General features: G+C 54.7%; 1 protein-coding gene and 1 pseudogene across 2 annotated transcripts; both read left to right on the top strand.

Moving 5' to 3' along the window:
- Nucleotides 1-2,778: 2,778 nt before the first annotated feature.
- On the top strand, nt 2,779-3,471 carry LOC106022610 (annotated as a pseudogene).
- Nucleotides 3,472-6,444: 2,973 nt separating this feature from the next.
- C2 (complement C2) lies at nt 6,445-21,140 on the top strand. 2 transcript variants are annotated; one of them, XM_040732031.1, is made up of 18 exons: nt 6,445-6,612; nt 6,735-6,959; nt 8,933-9,118; nt 11,415-11,591; nt 11,674-11,775; nt 11,959-12,092; nt 12,682-12,820; nt 13,482-13,622; nt 17,190-17,279; nt 18,898-19,038; nt 19,173-19,267; nt 19,358-19,475; nt 19,583-19,748; nt 19,866-19,942; nt 20,084-20,175; nt 20,317-20,443; nt 20,520-20,569; nt 20,715-21,140. In XM_040732031.1, exons 1-18 carry the CDS (start codon nt 6,567-6,569, stop codon nt 20,886-20,888), a joined length of 2,280 nt encoding a protein of 759 aa, XP_040587965.1. In that variant the 5' UTR covers nt 6,445-6,566; the 3' UTR covers nt 20,889-21,140. The 2 variants fall into 2 exon arrangements, with proteins under 2 accessions (XP_040587965.1, XP_040587966.1); XM_040732032.1 differs by lacking the exon at nt 6,445-6,612 and having other exon boundaries at nt 6,798-6,984.
- Nucleotides 21,141-21,381: the final 241 nt, after the last annotated feature.

Genomic DNA, 21,381 nt, shown 5'->3' with positions numbered 1-21,381 from the left:
TCCCTCCTACTGCGGACCAGGCTGGATTTGAACTCACAGACAGGTCTGCCTCCCCGGTGACGAAGAGCATGTGTCACCATACCTGATACCTGTCCCCAGTTCTTTTTTGTTTTTTGGCATTTTGAGGCAGAGTTTCTCTGTCTCTGCCTCCCGAGTGCTGGGATTACAGGCGTGTGCCACCACCAACGCCTGGCATATCTGAGTTAAAGAGGCTGTGAGTGGTGTCTCATGCCTGTAATTCCAGCACTTAGAAGCCTGAGCCAGGGGACTGGAGAGATGCCTCAGAGGTTGAGAGCACTGGCTGCTGTTCCAGGGGTCCTGAATTCAGTTCCCAGCAACCACATGGTGGCTCATGACCATCTACAATTTAGTCTGGTGTCCTCTTCTGGCATGTAGGCAGAACACTGTATATGTGATAAATAAGTAAACCTTAAAAAAAAGAAGAAGAAGGCAGAGGCAGGCGGATCTCTGTGAGTTCAAGGCCAGCCTGGTCTATAGAGCGAGTTCCAGGACAGCCTCCAAAGCCACAGAGAAACTCTGTCTCAAAAAAAACCAAAAACAAAATTCAGATATGACTTGGCTCCAAGGACTGAGTCACCTTCATTAAAGTCACGAAAGAGTCCCATGTGTGGTACTGATGAAACAGCCAGCTAACGAGCCAAGCCTGAGCACCCTGGCATTGTAACCCAAAAACCAAATTCCTTCCACCACACTGGACCTGGGGCTGGGGGTGGGGCCAGCTCTGCAGGAGTAGAACCTCTCATTGGTGCCCTGAAGGAGAGCTAGTGTGAGCTCTGTCCCCTCTAGCTGGAGACTACCTTAGCAGCATGGCCGTGGTGGAGCGGCTGTGTTGGCAAGGACAGGAGCTCCAGAGCAGTTTCCGGGGACATGGGGAGGAGACGGGCTTTGCATTTGGGAAGGTGCATTGTTGAAAAGGTACAATGAGCTGGGCGTTGGTGGCGCACGCCTTTAATCCCAGCACCAGGGAGGCAGAGGCAGGTGGATCTCTGTGAGTTCGAGGCCAGCCTGGTCTACAGAGGGAGTTCCAGGACAGCCTCCAAAACAATACAGAGAAACCCTGCCTCAAAAAAACCAAGCAGAGTTTGTGGGTAAGGTGGGATGTGGGGCACTTTCACCACCTGTCGCCATGTCATACCCAGCATCCTTCGCTCAACACGTTGAGAAGAGCCCACCAGCCAGGGGTGTGGAGATCCCTGGGGGAATGGATACTGCAATGAGTAAGACATGTGGACGAGCAGATGTGAGTGACGAGCAGGTGTGGGGGATGAGCAGGTGTGGGTGGTGATGAGCAGTGTGGGTGACATGCAGTGTGGGTGACGAGCAGGTGTGTGTAACGTGCAGGTGTGGTGGTGATGAGCAGGTGTGGGTGATGAGCAGGTGTGGGTGACGAGCAGGTGTGGGTGACGAGCAGGTGTGGGTGACGAGCAGGTGTGGGTGACGAGCAGGTGTGGGTGACGAGCAGGCAGGTGTGGGTGGTGAGGAGCAGGCAGGTGTGGGTGGTGAGGAGCAGGTGTGTGGGTGACGAGCAGGTGTGGGTGGTGACGAGCAGGCAGGTGTGGGTGGTGAGGAGCAGGTGTGGGTGACGAGCAGGTGTGGGGGGTGATGAGCAGGTGTGTGGGTGACCTGCAGGTGTGGGTGGTGACGAGCAGGTGTGGGTGGTGACGAGCAGGCAGGTGTGGGTGGTGAGGAGCAGATGTGGGTGACGAGCAGGTGTGGGGGGTGATGAGCAGGTGTGTGGGTGACCTGCAGGTGTGGGTGGTGACGAGCAGGTGTGGGTGGTGACGAGCAGGCAGGTGTGGGTGGTGAGGAGCAGGTGTGGGTGACGAGCAGGTGTGGGGGGTGATGAGCAGGTGTGTGGGTGACCTGCAGGTGTGGGTGGTGACGAGCAGGTGTGTGGGTGACGAGCAGGTGTGGGTGGTGACGAGCAGGTGTGTGGGTGACCTGCAGGTGTGGGTGGTGACGAGCGGGTGTGGGTGACGAGCATGCGTGGGTGGTGACGAGCAGGTGTGGGTGGTGACGAGCAGGTGTGTGGGTGACGAGCAGGTGTGTGGGTGACGAGCAGGTGTGTGGGTGACGAGCAGGTGTGTGGGTGACCTGCAGGTGTGGGTGGTGACGAGCAGGTGTGTGGGTGACGAGCAGGTGTGTGGGTGACGAGCAGGTGTGGGGGTGACGAGCAGGTGTGTGGGTGACGAGCATGCGTGGGTGGTGACGAGCAGGTGTGTGGGTGACGAGCAGGTGTGTGGGTGACGAGCAGGTGTGTGGGTGACCTGCAGGTGTGGGTGGTGACGAGCAGGTGTGTGGGTGACGAGCAGGTGTGTGGGTGACGAGCAGGTGTGTGGGTGACGAGCAGGTGTGTGGGTGACGAGCAGGTGTGGGTGGTGACGAGCAGGTGTGTGGGTGACGAGCAGGTGTGTGGGTGACGAGCAGGTGTGTGGGTGACGAGCAGGTGTGTGGGTGACCTGCAGGTGTGTGGGTGACGAGCAGGTGTGTGGGTGACCTGCAGGTGTGGGGGTGACGAGCGGGTGTGGGTGACCTGCAGGTGTGGGTGGTGACGAGCAGGTGTGGGTGACGTGCAGGTGTGGGTGACGTGCAGGTGTCACACTCAGGTCCAGCTGCTGTCTGAGAGGGGTGTGGCTCCTCACAGCAGGTCAAGCGCAGACCTCGGGAGGCCCGAGAACCCAGTCCCAGGTTTGCTTTCTCCTTGGGAAGCTGGTGCAGTGGACAACGTCAGAAGCCTCAGCGTGGGCGCGATGCAAGATGGCAGCCACCACAGGCTGGGGAGGGAAAGTCCCTTGAAATTTCCGACTGTTGGGAGAGCTGGAAGGAGGCCAGAAAGGAGGAGGCGACGGCACAGTTACCCGGGGTCTAGGGGACGAGGAAGACATGACACTTAGGAGATGGACAGGATGATAATTGGGCCTCCAAGAACAATTTATGAAAACCGAGCGAATATACAGCCTTAAAATAGAATGTGGACCTAAGTACCCAGAAGCGCCCCCATCTGTGATTTGTAACAAAAGTCAGTATGAGCGGCGTGAGTAGTTCCAGTGGAGTGGTGGACCCAAGGGCCACGGCGGTGCTGGCAAAATGGCAGAATCCCCACAGCATCGAAGTCACCCTGCAGGAGCTTCGGCGCCTGATGACGTCAAAAGGGAACATGGGGGGCTGGAGAGACGGCTCAGCGGTTAAGAGCACTGGCTGGTCTTCCAGAGGTCCTGAGTTCAATTCCCAGCAACCACATGGTGGCTCACAGCCGTCCGTAATGAGACCTGGCGCCCTCTTCTGGCCTGTGGCCGTACATGTAGAACACTGTATACATACATACATACATACATACATACATACATACATACATAAATAGAGACCATGAGGCTGCCACAGCCGCCAGAAGGACAGTGTCACAGCAACTCGTCACCAAGGCCCCGGCCTCCCCTCCCCAATCCAACCTAAGTCTTCATTTTCGACAGTAGTGGATTTTCTAGAATCATCTTGCAGACCTCAAAGCACTGGAGAGGATGCTCCACTCGGCCTTCATCCTGAGACACTGTTCTGATACTCATTTCTTGGCCATTTGACATACCTAAGTTGCGCTGTGTAACATCTGTCGAGTGTAACCGCTGGCTGCCTGGTTGAACGTCTGGGATCAAGAAGCGGTGTTGAAATCGGTTTCCTTCGGGAGCGGCAGGCACGGCTAACGCGACTGTGAGCAGACAAGTCAATCACCCGCCGCTGACTCGTGGCCTGGGTCTGCCTTTGCCCCCCCCCCCCCGCCCCCTCCCCGCCACAGCTGTGGGGTAGCCCTTAGAATAGACGGGAAGGCTTCGGGTGGCAGCCGTGGGGCGACTGCTGGGCTTGGGGGTGCTTTGGCTTCACCCCTGCTTTCTGAAGTCTTCAGTGATGCCCCTTCCAAGCCATTGTCCCCCCCCATTCTGCTCCCCCACTCCTGCCCTTGGCCAAAGCTTAGATTGCAAGCCTCCCCTCCCTCTGAGATTGGCCGTGGGTGAGGAATTCAGGGCTTCCTGTCTCCCCACCTTCGTCAAGGGGAGCTGCTCTCCCCCCTCAACTCCCCCATTACCCATCACTACCCACACTTGCTGTGGCCAGAGCCGTGAGGTGAGGTTGGGACGGCCTGGCCTCCTCCTCAGCTCTGGACCACGCGTTCACTAGCCTGGGAAGGGGGTTCCCGCTGCCACCATCAGCCTATGCGCTCTGAGCTCAGATCTCGAGGTGAACAGAGCAGTCAGTCACTGGGACAAACCCGCCAGCGCTCAGGGCCTAAGGAAGGCCGTGCGGGGAGTTGTCAGCACACAGACAGGGCACTGAGTCGGTGGCTTTCTCGTAGCCGCTTTGCTTTACAGACTGAAGTGGTTTGGACAGGATGCCCTGGCCACCCGTCAGGTCTGACGTGGAGCCTGACAGCTGGAACACAGGCCTCGACCCTGCAGACTCAGGTTCCGGGGTTGCTGCTCCTCAGACCCTCGGCAGGGACCTGGAGGAGCTCTGTGTCATGAGTTTTCAGATCTGCCTGACCTCCTGGCTCGTGGCCGTGTTCCCCACTCTGTTCAGGACCACTAATTGTTGAAATGTGGATGCATACCGAAATAAAGGCAATGTGTTGTGTTGCAAAAAAAAAAAAAAAGTCTCAGCATGGAACCTGGCATCTGGGCTTACAGGGGACGGTGGCTTGGAGGGACCAGAAGCCAGACACTGTCCTTTTCTGAGGCTCCAAGAGCGGTGTGTGCAAAGGTGGCCGTAATCCTAGCACGTGGGAGGTGGAGGCAGGAGATTCAGGGATTCAAGCCCAGCCTCTGCTACGCAGCAAGTTGGAGGCCAGCGCTGGCGGTGTGGGTCCCAGTCTCAGGAAAATGGGGGCCGGACAGAAGGCGAGGTTGCTAAAATGCTTGCAAGTGTGAGGACCTCAGTGTGGGCGCCTGGATGCGGCATTGCCCTCTCGTAATCCAGGAGCAGAGACAGGCAGGTCCCTGAAGCTCCCTGCTGAGTTCATCTGGTTTATTTGGCAAAGTTCCGGGCCAGTGAGAGACTCTGTCTCAAGCAACAGGTGGAAGGGGCCTGAGGAGTTACACCCATGATTGTCCTCTGACCGCCAGAGGTGCAAACACATGTGCACACGCCACACACACACACACACACACGCCACACACACACGCCACACACACACACACCACACACACACACACCACACACACACCACACACAAACACACCACACCACACACACACACACACGCCACACACACACACACACACACACACCACACACGAAACAGAAGGAATAGAAACCATTGATATTTTTGTCTCTGATCTGACGGATTTCTTGGGGTGGAGGTGGGACGGTTCTTGCCTTGACCTTGTTATAGCTACAAGAACACTAACTATAATATAAGCTCATGAGGGACAATAGGCTAATACAGTGCCTTACATTCTCCACGGCTGGGCAGGGCATAGTGAGAATGGCCCACGCCTTTAATACCAGCACTTGGAGGCGAAGGCCGGGATATCTCTGTGAGTTCAATGCCTGCCTGGTCTAAGGAGTGAGTTTCAGGACAGCTAAATCTACATAGTAAGACTCTATCTTGAAACAAACTTTTCCATGGCTGGGTACCCTGTATAGTAACCAAAGTTTGTAACCTTGGGAGACAGAGGCAGGAGAATCAGGAGTTTCAATGCTAGTTTCAACTATTTAGCAAATCCTAAATCAGTCTGGATTATGTGAGACCCTGTCTCAGAGGAGAAAAATATATTAAAATATAAAACGTATGAAAAAAGGTTTTTTCCAGTTTAAAAATAAAATGTATCTTAAACTAGGAAATACTGCTATTCTTTTGACCCAACCCCCAGTCCCCCCTTTTTTTTACAAGCTGAAAATTTTATCTGCTAGATGTTCAAAAAAAAAAAAAACAAGAAAAGAAAAATTTCCAAGCGTTTTTCCCCGACTTTGCAAGTAACTGTTTACTTTCTTTTCCTCCTGTTTTCAGGGAAAGACCCAGGACGGAATGTGAACCTTCCCGTATGCCAAGATGCTCTAAAAAGATCGGTTTCGATTCCTCAGAAGCTTATTGAGGAAGACCCAACAGACCCAGGGGACAGATCCTTGTGGCCAACAACGAAAGGAAATGAAACAACATAAATAAAATCTCTTGCAAGGTTTGTGGGTTTGTGTGCTTAACAAGATCCACACAAGACCAGGTGTGTGTGCTTGTGTGTGTGTGTGTGTGTGCATGTGCGCATGCGCGCACACGTGTGTGGCGTGGGTGTGTACCCACTTGGGAGAAGCGTGCACAATCTATCGACTATGATGACCCGGAGTGAAGGGGCAGGGCAAAAGTTTCAGCCTCCAACACTGAATCCCTAGTCCCTCAGGTGGTGTCTCCCCTCTTTTCCTCCTGCAGGACCGCGGCCCGCCCGCCCGCCCGCCTCTCCCGCCTTTTGAGTCTTTGGCAGCGGAGCCTGCTCAGCCCAGCGTGGTTTCGGGAAGTCAGATGACCTTTCCTCTCCCCTGGCTCTCAGCTGTCCGGTCCTGACACCATGTCCCCTCTGCTGGCTCCCCTCGGCCTGCTGCTGCTGTGCCCAGGTAGGAGGCAGGGAACAAGGCTATGGGGCCTTGTGGGCGTGGCGGGTGCGGCTGCTGGGTCGAGAGGGAGACAGCCAGCTTCTCAGCCCCTCTCTCATCCGGGCTGTTTTCCTTTGCCTCAGGCCTGGCCGCTGTCCCCTGCCCTCAGAATGTCAATATATCCGGTGGCACTTTCACCCTCAGCCATGGCTGGGCCCCTGGGAGCCTCCTCACCTACACCTGCCCCCCGGGCAGCTACCCAGTCCCAGCCTGGAGACGATGCCAGAGCAACGGGCAGTGGCAGACCCCAAGAACCAGCCCGACGTCCACTCTGCGGTCCCCTCGGTTCGTTAGAGCCGTCTGCAAACGTGAGTCCCTCTGGGCTTGGGAAGGGCCTGCCAGTCCGCCAGTGCCAGACCTATGAGCAGGGGGTTCCCGGGTACTGGGGGAGGGGGAGAAAGAGAGACAGAGAGACAGAGAGACAGAGGGAGAGAGAGAGAGAGAGAGGCAGGCTTTCAAAATACTGGAAAAAGCAAGCGGGTCACAGTGACTCACATCTTTAATTCCAGTATTAGGGAGGAAGGGACGCAGAGGCAGACAAATCTCTTGTGAGTTTGAGGCCAATCTGGTCTACACAATGTGTTCTGGGCCAGCCAGGGTTGTAAAACGAGGCCCTGTCTCCAAAAACAAACAAACAAACAACCCTCCCCAACAAAGAGCCCCAGAAAACCACAAAAACCAAACCAAACCAACAAACACAGAAAAAGTTCAATGTCTTTATTTTTTTTAAAGGTAAAATTCGCTGTAGGATTACTCGCTATCCCAAATGGGTGCCGAATGCCTTGGAGCACCCTGAACACAAGTGTCCTTGGTGAGAGGCTGGGGTAACCGCAGGTGGTCAGCTACCAGTCAGTTAGGCCTAGCTGTTTGAAGTTGACAGCATTTAGCCAGCTGCCTGAAACAACAATTTTATGTTTCAATCTACTTTCTGACTTTTTTTTTCTTTTTGGTGCTTCAACTGGAAATTAGAGTCTTACTATACTTGGCCGGCACTCTCCTGAGGAGTTAATGTTCCCAGTCCTATTTTGATTAATTATTTTTGTTTTGAACCTGCCAACTGCATGTGATTTGATTTCAAAGGCGAGCTTTGAACTCACTGAGGGTGAGCTTAAACTCCTGCTTCCGGATCCCATCTTTCCAGTGCTGGTTTGACACACATGAGCCACCATGTTTGGCTTTGGGGATTTTTTTTAAAATATTTTATTTATTTATTGTGTATACAGCCTTCTGTCTACAGGTATCAGATCTCACTCAAGGTGGTTTTGAGCCACCATGTGGTTGCCGGGAATTGAACTCAGAATCTCTGGAAGAACAATCATTGCTCTTAACCACTGAGCCATCTCTCCAGCCCGGGATTTTTTTTTTTTTGAGACAGACTCAACTCACTCTGTAGCCCAGGCCTGATCCAAACTTGCATGGTCGACCAGCCTCTGCCTCCCGAGCGCTGGGTGTGCGCCACCACACGCCCACCCGACCTTTCTGATTTTTTTTTAAAGATTTATTTAGTATGTTTTTTTGTTTTTGTTTTTGTTTTTGTTTTTTTTTTGGTTTTTTCGAGACAGGGTTTCTCTGTAGCTTTGGAAGCTGTCCTGGAACTCACTTTGTAGACCAGGCTGGCCTCGAACTCACAGAGATTCGCCTGCCTCTGCCTCCCGAGTGCTGGGATTAAAGGCGTGCGCCACCACTGCCCGGCTATTTATTTATTATGAATACAACATCCTTCCTCCATGTATGTCTGCAGACCAGAAGAGGGCACCAGATCTCATTACAGATGGCTGTGAGCCACCATGTGGTTTTGGGAACTGAACTCAGGACCTCTGGAAGAGCAGCAGTCCGTTCTCTTAACCTCTGAGCCATCTCTCCAGGCCCCTTTCTGATTTTTTTTTTTCTGGGTTTTCAGAGACAGGGTTCCTCTGCATAGCCGGCCTCTAATTCACAGCGATCCACCTGCCTCTGCCTCCCCCAGCGCTGGGATTAAAGGCGTGCGCCACCATCGTCGGGCCCTGATTTTGTTCTTGATACTGTGTTTTGCTGCATAGTCTGGGCTGGCCTCAAACTCACCGCGTTGCCAGCCTCGCGGGCCTTGAGCTTCGAGGACTCTGCTGCCTCGGCTGCCCACGTGCTGGGATTATGGGCTGCACCGCACCAGGAACCTTCCACGTTTTTGCAGCCAGTTGGCCGAGTCGGGGTCCAGCAGAAGGCCCGCTCCGCTCCCCCCGCGCGCCTGGCCTGCGTGTTAGCCGTCCTCCGCCCTTACCGGGCTCCCCCTCTCTCCCCGCAGCTGTTCGCTGTCCGGCCCCTGCCTCCTTTGAGAACGGCATGTACACCCCTCGGCTGGGGTCCCACCCTGTGGGTGGCAACCTGAGCTTCCAGTGCGACTCCGGCTTCACGCTGAGGGGCTCGCCCGTGCGGTACTGTCGCCTCAATGGCGTGTGGGACGGGGAGACAGCTGTGTGTGACACTGGGGGTAAGTGCTCCCCTCTCAGCGGGGGTGGGGTGGGGTGGGGGGTGGAGGGGCCCGCAGCTGCAGAAGCTGTTGTGGGGACAGAGGCATGCCGCTGTCGGTGGCGCAGTAATATTCCTGGATTGGGGCGGGCTGAGGTCTCTGCGCCACGCGTCACTGACAATCGGGGAGCCCGGTCCAGGCAATTGCTGCTAGGTGCCACCTCTGACCCGATGGCTCTACGCACCCCTTCAGCCTTTCCTCTCTTTCTTCCCCCTCCCCCCCTTACTTCTTTCTTCCCTTCCATCCTTTGATTCACGCCAGCCCAGGTTGAACTGGGGGCTCGTTCTGTAGCCCAGGATGGCCTTGAACTCCCCGCACTCTCAGGCTCCAGAGAGCTCAGACTAGGGGCGCGCGCCGCCAGACCTGCTCAGTCCGCTTTTCTAAACGCATCATGACAACACTTTGCACTTAGCCCCCACGAGGTATCACAGGCGAGACCCGAGGGAGACACGGAGAGCCGAGTGTTGGACTCGGCGCCTTTACCCTTCCAGGGCCTCTGTTTTCACATCTGCAAATGGGATTAGTGGGGCTTTCAAGACAGCTCAGCGGTTAGGGTTCAGTTCCTAGCGCACCCGGCTCGCGGCCAGTAACCAACCCCAGCTCCAGGGAGATCCAATGCTCTCTCTTGTCCAGCTGTCAAACAGACAGACACATAAATAGTACAGACAGACAGACACATGAATAATACAGACACACACACATAAATAATATTAAAAAAAACAAAAACAAAAAACTATGTGAGTTCAGGGCCTGCCTGGTCTACAGAGAGAGTTCCAGGACAGCCAGGGTTACACAGAGAAACCCTGTCTTGAAAGACCCCCCCAAAAAGAGAGAGAGAGAGATAAAAGAGTGTCGGGTGGGTCATCCGGGCTGAAATCACTCAGCAAGGGAGCAGAGGGGCTGCTGGGGAAGGGAGAGCCCGCCCGCTGCCTTGGCTGTGCTGTCCGAGGCCCTGGCCCTGGCTTAGCGGCGTGTGGGTCTTCCCCACACAGACTGGCCTCAAACGCCCGTGAACTCCTCATCTTCTGGCCTTAGCCACCACAGTGCACACCGCCACGTCCAGCGTCGCCGCTGTCACAGAGAAAGCAGCGTCCCCTAGGTAGCGGGACCACGCCCTCACCCAGCTCCCCAGGCAGTGACTCTTCACTCACGCTCTTGAGTCTTTCCCAAATAGCCATTTATTGGAACATAAATACAACTTGTTTTAAATTCGACACAGAACCTCCCTGTATTTAAAGTGTGCCAATCTGTGGGAGTCTGTGGACGGGATTTCTGGAATGCCAGGCAAGCACTCCACCACTGAGCTGTGCTCCAAACTCCACAGTAGGAAAACTTAAAAAATATGTATTTATGCGCTGGAGAGAAGGCTCAGAGGTTAAGAGCACTGGCTGCTCTTCCAGAGGTTCCGAGTTCAATTCCCAGCACCCACACGGTGGCTCACAACCACCTGTAATGAGATCTGGCGCCCTCTTCAGGCGTGTAGGCAGAACACTGCATACATAATAAATAAATAAATCTCTTAAAAATTATGTACTTATTCAGCTACCCTTTAATGCCAGTGCCCATGAGGCTGAGGCAGGTGGACCTCTGAGTCTGAGGCCAGCTTGGTCTACGTAGAGGCTGCCATTACACGTGGCTGTGAGCCGCTGCCGTGTGGGTGCTGGGAATCGAACCCGGGTCCCCTGGAAGAGCAGCCGGTGTGCGCCTAACCTCTGAGCCGTCTCTCCAGCCACCGTCTCTGCTCAGCTCTTCGCTTTTGAGAACCGTGACTGTTGTGAGGGTCCATGGTCCTCTCTCTGTTTTAAACTGCACAGTATTCCATTACACACACCAACACCTTACACAGCATCATTGTCGTCCTGTTGCATACCCGAGTGATGTCGTGTCCGGGGCTGCAAAGGGTGAGGTTTTGGAAACTGCTCCCCCCCCCCCCCGCCCCAGACTTCGTCCTCTGGAGTGACAAGTTCAGCGGTTCCCGGGGTTCCCACAGTTGGACATTCCTGCTGTTTAAACAGAGCTCTGGCTGTCCCACGCCCTCACTGCACCTGGAGTCGCCTCTAGGTTGAGGGTCCCCACTGTTCTCATGGTGTATGGGCCGACAATTCGGGGATCAGGACTGGAGTGCCCCGTGGGTGGCTGAGGCCTTGAACTCTTGAGTGCTATGGGCTATGTCCGGTCTCCAGCCACGCGGCGGTCCCGATGCTTCTGGTGTCTAAAGGAACCCTTTACCCCTTCACCTGACTTTGTTCCCTTGCAGCCGGTCACTGCCCCAACCCGGGCGTCTCAGTGGGCGCAGTGCGCACAGGCTCACGGTTCGACCTGGGGGACAAGGTCAGCTACCGGTGCTCCTCCCCGAGTCTGCTCCTGACCGGCTCGGCTGAGCGGGAGTGTCAGAGCAACGGGATGTGGAGCGGGGCGGAACCCATCTGCCGACGTGAGTGCCCTCCCTCCGTGTCCCCCTGGGACTCCACACCCGGGTCTGGCCTTGGCTGACCCTCGCGTGACCCTCCCCACAGAGCCATACTCTTACGACTTCCCTGAGGATGTGGCCTCTGCCTTAGGCATTTCCTTCACCAACCTGCTCGGGGCCACCAACCCCACCCAGAAGAGGACAACGGGTGAGTGAGTACTGGGGGAGGGACCTGGATGGGGCAGGAGAGAGGCGAGCCGCCTGGGTGCTGGGAGCTGGAGGGCCCTGGTCGTAGCACTGGATAGAGGTGGGCATCCGAGCCCAGGGTGGGGTGCGGGGTGCGGGGTGCGGGGTAAGCATCCGTGATCGCTGTGTCTCTTGTTTCCTTCAGAGAGTCTGGGCCGTAGAATCCAAATCCAGCGCTCGGGTCGCCTGAACCTTTATCTGCTGCTCGATGCATCCCAGAGTGTGTCAGAGAAAGACTTCGAGATCTTCAAGGAAAGCGCCTCCCTCATGGTGGACAGGGTGAGAATCTGAGAGCCTGGGCAGTGGTCCTTCCCTGCCCTGTTGGTTTCCCTCCCTGTCCAGAGTCCCACTCAACCCATCTCCTTCTAGAAGTCTCCCCAGGCCACCAGAACCGCGAGGTCAGTGTGTATGATCATGTCTTTTATTATGTAACTGGTTTTGGCTTTGGTTTTGTGTGTGTGTGTGTGTGTGTGTGTGTGTGTGTGTGTGTGTGTGTGTGTGTGACAGGGTTTCACTGTGCAGCTCTGTAGACCAGGCTGGCCTCGAACTCACAGAGATCCACCTGCCTCCGCCTCCCGAGTGCTGGGACTAAAGGCGAGCGCCACCACTGCCCGCTAGGCTCAGTTTCTTTGACTGTGAGATGGGCGCGCTCATCACGGGCCATCTCTGAGCTGACTGACATGTGGGTGAGAAGAGGACTCTGTCAGAGCGCATGTGCATGCTTGGCGTGCGTCGTTCCCTTGGCTTCTTCAAGGCTGGGCCTCGCCTGTCAGCTCAGCCTGCGCGCATGCTCTGCTGTCTCTCAGGCCTGCTGCCGTTCCATTGGCCTGACACCTGCCCCCACACCACCTCTCTCTGCCCTCTACAGATCTTCAGTTTTGAGATCAAGGTCAGTGTCGCTATCATCACTTTTGCTTCCGAGCCCAAGACCGTCCTGTCGGTGCTCAGCGAGAAGTCCCGGGATGGGGTGGAGGTGATCCACAGTCTGGGAAAAGCCTGCTATGAAGGTTTGATTGTCATCTGCTGGGTGAGGTCCCGGAAGGGCGGGGCCTGGAGGTGTGGCTCAGCCGGTGGTGGATTTGCCCAGCATGCACTGGGTTCCATCCCCAGCGCCACATAATTCCCATACCCTAGGTCATCCTTGGCTACCTATGGAAATTGAGACCAGCCTGGACTACATGAGATACTTTAGCAGGGAGAGAGAGAGGGAGCAAGGGAGGGAGGGAGGGAGGGAGGGAGGGAGGGAGGGAGGGAGGGAGGGAGGGAGGGAGGGAGGGAGGGAGGGAGGGAGGGAGGGAGAGAGGAGTATTTCCATTTTTATTTTAAGACAAGGACTCAGTGTGTAGCCCCAGCTGACCCAGAATGTGCTCTGTAGACCAGACTGGCCTCGAACTCACAGAGATCCTCCTGCCTCTGCCTCCTCCCGAGTGCTGGGATTAAAGGCGTGCGCCATCCTCTCTGTTTCTGCGATGAACATTGTAAGGCAGAAAAGCCAAAGTGTTTGAAAAGACATCCAAACTATCTGAGTTATTCAGACACTGGCAATGTGCGTTTCCGGTGGTCTCTCAGACAGACAGATCGCCCCATTCCCAGGCAGCAGGTGCAGAGTTTTTGGTACTTGGTTATTTGTTTTTGCTTTCAAGAGATTTTTCTTCTGGCACATTCCAGATCACAGGAACGCCTCCGGAACTAACATTTACAAGGCTCTGGACAGCGTCTACCTCATGATAAACAACATGATAGCCCGCTTCAACCTGGGGGTCTCTGCCCTGCATGAAATCCGCCATGCCATCATCCTGCTGACAGACGGTGGGTGTCGCCCTCTCTGCAGGAGGAGGGGCTGGCAGCAGTGGGTGGTGGCAGAGCAGGTTCTGAAGTCTTGTGTTCCAGTTGTCTTTCTGCCACGGGGACTCACTTGGTCTTTTTGTTTGTTTGGTTTTGAGACAGGGTTTCTCTATGTGTTGCCCTGGCTGGAACTCACTCTGTAGACCAGTCTGGCCTCAAACTCACAGAGATCCACCTGCCTCTGCCTCCTGAGTTATGGGACGAAAGGTGTGGGCCACCGTGCCTTACCTTTTTTGTTGTTGTTGTTGTTGTTTTTTACGAGACAGGGTTTCTCTGTATTGTTTTGGAGGCTGTTGGTCCAGCCCGGCCTGGAACTCACAGAGATCCGCCTGCCTCTGCCTCCCGAGTGCTGGGATTAAAGGCGTGCGCCACCACCGCCCGGCCTACCTTTTTTTTTTTTAAGACTGGGTCATGCTCTGTAGCCCAGGCTGACCTTGAACTCATGGTCTTCCTGCTTCAGTGTGCTAAGTGATTGGAATTAGAAGCATGTGGGGTCACCCAGCCCATAACCTCTCTCTCTCTCTCCATATATATGTGTGTGTGTGTGTGTGTGTGTGTGCATTTCACAGTCATCATATGTGTTTGTGGGCTACAGTGTGGCAGGCCAGCACATGTACACAGTGTGGAGGGATGGAGCATTGGCGTATCTGTCACTTCAGCCATTCTTCATTTCTTCGTGTTGGAAACACGCAAGCTTCTCTAGCACGATTCTGCAGTATCCTTGACTATCTTGCTGGGTTACGTGATCCCAGAGTGATACTGGAGACTTCAAAACTGCTCTCAGTCCAAGCGCAGGGCCATGCGACCCTTCTCTGTTTTTCTAATTTCTACTGTATGTGCTGTAAAGGCAAGACTCAGCTTCTTGCTTTTTCTCCCCCTCCCCCTGGTTGCTTTGAGACTGTCTCATCCAGTACCCCATGCTGTCCTGGAACCACACACACGCGCGCGCGCACACACACACACACACACACGCACGCACGCACGCACGCACGCTCACACGCACTGAAATTAACCAGACCCAAAGACTCTACAACTCAACGGCTAGAATAGCCATTCATCAACTCAATGAACTTTTTTTTTTTGTTTTTTGTTTTTGAGACAAGGTTTGTTTGTGCAGCTGGCTGTCCCGGAACTCACTCTGTGAAACAGGCTGTCCTTGAACTCACAGAGATCCGCCTGCCTCTGCCTCCCGAGTGCTGGGATTAAAGGCGTGCGCCACCACCGCCCGGCCTACCTTTTTTTTTTTAAGACTGGGTCATGCTCTGTAGCCCAGGCTGACCTTGAACTCATGGTCTTCCTGCTTCAGTGTGCTAAGTGATTGGAATTAGAAGCATGTGGGGACACCCAGCCCATAACCTCTCTCTCTCTCTCCATATATATATGTGTGTGTGTGTGTGTGTGTGTGTGCATTTCACAGTCATCATATGTGTTTGTGGGCTACAGTGTGGCAGGCCAGCACATGTACACAGTGTGGAGGGATGGAGCATTGGCGTATCTGTCACTTCAGCCATTCTTCATTTCTTCGTGTTGGAAACACGCAAGCTTCTCTAGCACGATTCTGCAGTATCCTTGACTATCTTGCTGGGTTACGTGATCCCAGAGTGATACTGGAGACTTCAAAACTGCTCTCAGTCCAAGCGCAGGGCCATGCGACCCTTCTCTGTTTTTCTAATTTCTACTGTATGTGCTGTAAAGGCAAGACTCAGCTTCTTGCTTTTTCTCCCCCTCCCCCTGGTTGCTTTGAGACTGTCTCATCCAGTACCCCATGCTGTCCTGGAACCACACACGCGCGCGCACACACACACGCACGCACGCACGCACGCACGCTCGCTCACACGCACTGAAATTAACCAGACCCAAAGACTCTACAACTCAACGGCTAGAATAGCCATTCATCAACTCAATGAACTTTTTTTTTGTTTTTTGTTTTTGAGACAAGGTTTGTTTGTGCAGCTGGCTGTCCCGGAACTCACTCTGTGAAACAGGCTGTCCTTGAACTCACAGAGATCCGCCTGCCTCTGCCTCCCGAGTGCTGGCGTGTGCACCGCCTCCGCCCGGCAACTCGATGAACTTCCTACAGCTGGAGCAGCCACTCAGAACAGAAGCTGTGGATCTTCACCGTGGACTTTACACAGTCACTATCGGACACATGTTTATTCACTTGCTGGTCACCAAAACCAGAGTAGGGCAGGAAACTGTTGACCTTCTCCTCTTTCGTAACCCGTGTCCATTGCCTTCATTGTCTTTTCTCATTCCGTAATGTTAGCTTTCCAGTGTTATACTGTACACAGATGTACATTTGTTTACATACATACATGTAATTATTCGCTAGGACATGTGATTTTTTCTTTCTGATATTGTGTGATATCTCTCTCTCTTTTTTAAAGATTTATTTATTTGTTTGTTATGTATACAGTGTTCTGTATGCATGTATGCCTGCAGGCCAGAAGAGAGCATTATTACGGGTGGTTGTGAGCCCCCGTGTGGTTGCTGGGAATTGAACTCAGGACCTCTGGAAGAGCAGTCAGCGCTCTGAGCCGTCTCTCCAGCCCCGTGTGATATCTCTTAATAGTATACAATCTAAGTTCATTAATTTTCCTGCGAATTTTGCGGCTTCATTTTTCCTTAGGACTGAATAATGTTCTCACACACACATGATTTTTCATGAACTACTCATCTGTTGATGGACAACAAGGTTGAGTCCAATTCTCTGCTTTACTGGTATTCTTTGGGTATATATGCCCAAGAGTGAAATAGCTGGGTATGTGGTAGTTATGCTTTTAACTTTTTGAGAAATGTCCAACACGATTTCCACACCGGCTGGATTCCTTTGCATCTTGACTAACGATTAGTGGGTCCTTTCTCTCTGCATCCTCTCCAGACTGGTTGTGAGATTTGCTGGTGTCAGCCATTCTGACCGGGGTGAAATGATTATCTCAACGTAGTTTTTAATTCCCATTTCCCTGGGGAGTGGGGATACTGGGCTAAAAATAGTTATTAGCCTTTTGTATTTCTTTTTCTTTTTTGAAAACTGTCTATTCAGTTCATTTGCCCGTTTATTGATTGGACGTTTTATTTTCTTAGTACCTAATTTCTCCAGTTCTTTGTAAATTCTGCAAGTTGGTCCCTCGTCTGGCTGCTCTGCCCCTCCCCCCCACTCTGTGAGTTGTGTGCTTTGCTGCACAGAAACGTAGTGTTCATGCGTTTGTTTCGTTTTTTGCTGGTGGCATGTATGTATGTGCGTTATGTGTCAGTCTAGTGCCCGTGGAGGTCAGAATAGAGCGTTGGATCCCCTGGATCCCTTGGGAATGGAGTTCTAGAAGACCATGATCCACCACGTGGTTGCTAGGAACTGAACCCCCCCCCGCCGGGGTCCCCTGGAAGAGCAACCAGTGCTCTTACCCACGGATCCCTCTCTCCAGCCCCAAGCCGCGTGTTTTAAAGTGGCTGAACGTCCCCCATGTTTCTAGGGCTGTGAGAAAATTCTGAATTCAACCTGCATGGAGCCTTCTTTCCCTTTCTCTCTTCTAGGAAAGTCCAACATGGGTGGCTCTCCCAAGCCAGCGGTTGACAACATCAGAAATATCCTGGATATCAATCAGAACAGGAACGACTATCTGGGTGAGGCTCTGCCCCGTCCAAGCTGTCAGCAGGGGTGGGGGCGGGCTCCTCTGTGTGTGTGTGTGGGTCCAGTGTCACTCAGCACTGGCTCTGAGCCATGCGGGTTCCCCAGAAGTTCTGTGTGACAGTGGCTGAGTATCATGTGGAAGAGTCGGGTACCAAACTGTCCGTGGTCCCCACGCCGGTGCCATCTCCAGAGGACGGGGACCATGGGCTGCTTCTTCGTCTGCGATGAGTGACGCCGTGGGCAGTGGACCTGCTCTCACGGGCGGGTGGGGCACGATGCCAATGGAGATGTGATCTGCAGCAGGGAACTGCTCACGCTGCCAGACTCCGCGTCCTTACCGTCTCATATTTCAGGAAGCTTTGCAGGAAGAACTGGCCTGGGTTCCCAGTGGGGACTGTCCCCTCCAGTGTCCCTTCAGCAGTGGACACCTAGGTGACTCATTGGTAGGCGAGGTAACTCTTCAGGTTTAGAGTGACCCCAAAGTGTACTAACCTATGACCAGAAAACAATCACATTTTTTGTTGTTGTTGTTGCTTTCTTTTTGAGACAGGGTCTTGCTATGTGGAGGCCTGGTGGCTGCAGGTGTCCTTGGCTTGTGGCTGCAAAACCCCAGCCTCTGTCTCTGTCTTCGCCCCAACTTCTGTCCCGCTGCCATGGTGTCCAGCTGGCTGTGTTTGCGTTCAGATTTCCTATGTATTTCCTGCAGTGTTGTGCCCACCAAGCAAGCTACATCCCCTGCCCTCTGATTATTTCTTTTTTTTTTTTTTTTTTTTTTTTTTTTGGTTTTTCGAGACAGGGTTTCTCTGTGGCTTTGGAGGCTGTCCTGGAACTCGCTCTGTAGACCAGGCTGGCCTCGAACTCACAGAGATCCACCTGCCTCTGCCTCCCGAGTGCTGGGATTAAAGGCGTGTGCCACCACCGCCCGGCTCTGATTTCTTTTGTTATGAATATATTTGTCTCTCTGTGAGTGTGTGCCGCATGAGTGTGAGTGCCCCTGCAGGCCAGGAGAGGGCATCGCCTCCCCTGGAGCTGGAGTTATAGGCAGTGGGTGCTGAACGAGCTCAGGTCCTTTGCTAGAGCAGCAGGTACCCTTGGCCGCTGAGCCAGCTCCCCGCCTCTCTTTTGTTTTGTTCATGGGACAGGCCTGTGCTGGCCTCTAAGTCACTAGGTAGCTGAGCCTGGCTTTGAACTCCTGATCTTCCTGCTCCCACCTCCTGAGTGCTGCTAATTAATACCAGGCAAAAGACCCGTGCTGTAAAGTCTAATGGGGAGGGCATAGGGGGGGTGGGTCTGGGTCACTGCAGGTTTAGAAGACCTTGGTGACAAAGAGCTGTGTGAATACCTGGAGGAAGAGTGTCCCAGCCAGAGGAGCAGGGGCCTGAGCAAAGTGTGCCTGTGGTTTGAGGGGCTTCCAGGAAGCTGTCTGTGCAGGGCTAGGGTCGGGTGGTGTTGGCAAAGGGAGAGGAAGTTAGACAGGGGCGAAGGGGGCAGAGTCCGCCTAATTCGGGTCTCTGTGTCGGCTTGGTGAGTCCAAGTACCCGCTCCTGGTCTTGGGTGGCCTCCCGCCACGGGCCCTGGTGACCTCTGCCTCCCCCCCCCCCCCGCCCCCAGACATCTATGCTATTGGAGTGGGCAACCTGGATGTGGACTGGAGGGAGCTCAATGAGCTGGGGTCCAAGAAGGACGGGGAGAGGCACGCCTTCATCTTGCAGGACGCGCGGGCGGTGCAGCAGGTCTTCGAGCACATGCTGGGTAAGTGAAGCCTTGTCCTCTCCTCGGCAGCGCGGGACAGAGTGGGGAGTCGGTCGGCTGGGGGCTCAGAGTTGCCAGCCTGGACCCGTGCCCGTCACACCTACCTCCTTCCCCGACCTGGTCTTCACCCACAGATGTCTCCAAGCTCACGGACACCATCTGTGGGGTGGGGAACATGTCAGCCAATGCGTCTGACCAGGAGAGGACACCCTGGCACGTCATCTTTAAGGTATCGGGAAAGGAGGGGCGGGTGGCGCCTGCATCACCGAGCTGAAAACAGCCTGGCCTGTTTCCCCTGATTGGTATCTGCTCCCTGCAGCCCAAGAGCAAGGAGACTTGCCGGGGGTCCCTCGTCTCTGACCAGTGGGTTCTGACAGCAGCTCACTGCTTCCATGACACCCAGATGGAGGACCGCCACTTGTGGAGGGTCATCGTGGGTAAGTCAGGGGTGCAGTAGGGCCCCGCACCCCAAGGCCAGAGTCGTCACTGGCTCTCCTCAGCCTTTGGTCTCTTCTGGTCCACCCTAATCTGCCACCATTCCCAGGGGATCCCAGCTCTCATCACGGCAAAGAGTTCCTTGTGGAGAAGGCGATAATTGCCCCAGATTTCGATGTCCGTGCGAAGCAGAGCCAGGGCATCTCAGAGTTCTATGCTGACGATATTGCCCTGCTGAAGCTGGCCCACAAAGTGAAAATGTCCACCCATGCCAGGTGCCTGCGCCCGGGGTGGGAGGACACCCTACAGAGGACAGGGCTCTGGAAAGTTCCGGGGGGTATGGGGGATACTGAGGAGGGGCCTGTGTGACAACCCTTCGCCTTTCTCCCCAGGCCGATCTGCCTTCCGTGCACTGTGGAGGCCAACGTGGCTCTTCGGAGACCCCCCGGTGGCACCTGCAGAGAGCACGGTGAGTCCTAAGGCTTGCGGTGCGTGGTGAGTTGGGGCCAGAGCTTGGGTTAGCACCGGGGCTGCAGTCCTCAAGCTGGATGCGTGTACGGGCATCTGGGTAAGGAGACTGGGGCTGACACGCCCTTCTCTCCAATGGCAGAGACTGAGTTTCTGAAACAGCAGAAAGTCCCTGCACATTTTGTGGCTGTGAACGGGAAGGAACTGAACATGAACCTCAGGACAGGACTGGAGGTGAGAGCTCAGTAAGGGACCCCCCGGGGGGGGCGGCTCCCAGAATGCCCAGCCCTGCCTAGGGTGTCCCCGTCTCCAGGGCCTTGCTGGTCTGCCTGATGTGTCCTGGCGTATTCTCCTCTCCTACTCCCCATGCTGCAGCGGACAACCTGTATCGAGGCCGTCTCCCAAAACAAAAATCTCTTCCCGAGTTTGACAAATGTCAGTGAGGTGGTGACAGACCAGTTCCTGTGCAGCGGGATGGAGGAGGACGACCATCCTTGCAAAGGTAAGAAGAGGCCATCCCTGCACTCCGGGGAGAAGCCGCAGTGCTGCCTGACACCTTGTCCCCTCTTTGCCTGCAGGAGAATCTGGGGGCGCGGTTTTCCTTGAGCGGAGATACAGGTTTTTCCAGGTGGGAAGTGGGACTTGGAAGGGGGCTGCCTGCCAGGCAGGGGACAAGCGCTTCTCGCTGAGTCAGGGGGAGCTCTTAGAGGGGCGGACACGTGAATCTTGGAGTGAGCTGCCACTGTCTCCAACCCTGTTGTCTCGTCCCCCAGGTGGGCCTGGTGAGCTGGGGTCTTTATGACCCTTGTCAAGGTTCCTCCAACAAGAACTCCCGCAGGAAGCCTCCCCCGGGTGTGGAACCTCGAGACTTCCACATCAGCCTCTTCAGCCTGCAGCCCTGGCTGAGGCAGCACCTGGATGGGGTCCTGAACTTTCTGCCCCTTTGACATTGGTCACCGACTCCTTTAGTGTGTTCTGACCCTCCTGTCTACTACCTCTGAGTGTCCTCACTCCTGGGTACATGAATCCTGGGCCCCGGGGACCCAGAGACGGTGGCAAAAGCTGGGGAGTCCCCGGGATTGTCCCGGGACCACCGTCCGACCTTTTACCTGCGAGCAAACCTAGAGTGCATGGCTTGTGCTTTTCACCCTCGCACGGAATTTCCCAGTTATGAAATTAATAAAAACCAACGATTTCCACATCTGTCTGTCTTATGTCTTGGGGGTGGGGAGGCCAGAGAGATTCCAGGAAGGTCAGAGACCCCACTGCACAAACAGCGGCTGGACTCTGCTCCGTCACACAGTCCACGGGAAGCCGGCCTCTAAGGGGGGTGGTCTGGGCTCGTTTGGAGGGTCTGGGGGCTGAGGGGGCGCTCTGGAAGGGAAGTTCTGGACCGTGGCCAGTAGAGGGCTGGGGTAGTTTCTGTTTCCTCAGTTGGCA

Source organism: Mesocricetus auratus, unplaced genomic scaffold (assembly GCF_017639785.1).
Source record: "Mesocricetus auratus isolate SY011 unplaced genomic scaffold, BCM_Maur_2.0 Super-Scaffold_100027, whole genome shotgun sequence".
NCBI lineage: Eukaryota > Metazoa > Chordata > Mammalia > Rodentia > Cricetidae > Mesocricetus > Mesocricetus auratus.
This window is presented reverse-complemented; position numbering and strand designations above follow the sequence as displayed.

Coding starts and splice junctions, on each gene's coding strand:
- C2 (XM_040732031.1), top strand. CDS start 6,567: ATGTCCCCTCTGCTGGCTCCCCTCGGCCTGCTGCTGCTGTGCCCAG. Junction 12,093..12,681: donor CCTCCCTCATGGTGGACAGG/GTGAGAATCTGA, acceptor TGCCCTCTACAG/ATCTTCAGTTTTGAGATCAA. Junction 20,444..20,519: donor GGACGACCATCCTTGCAAAG/GTAAGAAGAGGC, acceptor CTTTGCCTGCAG/GAGAATCTGGGGGCGCGGTT.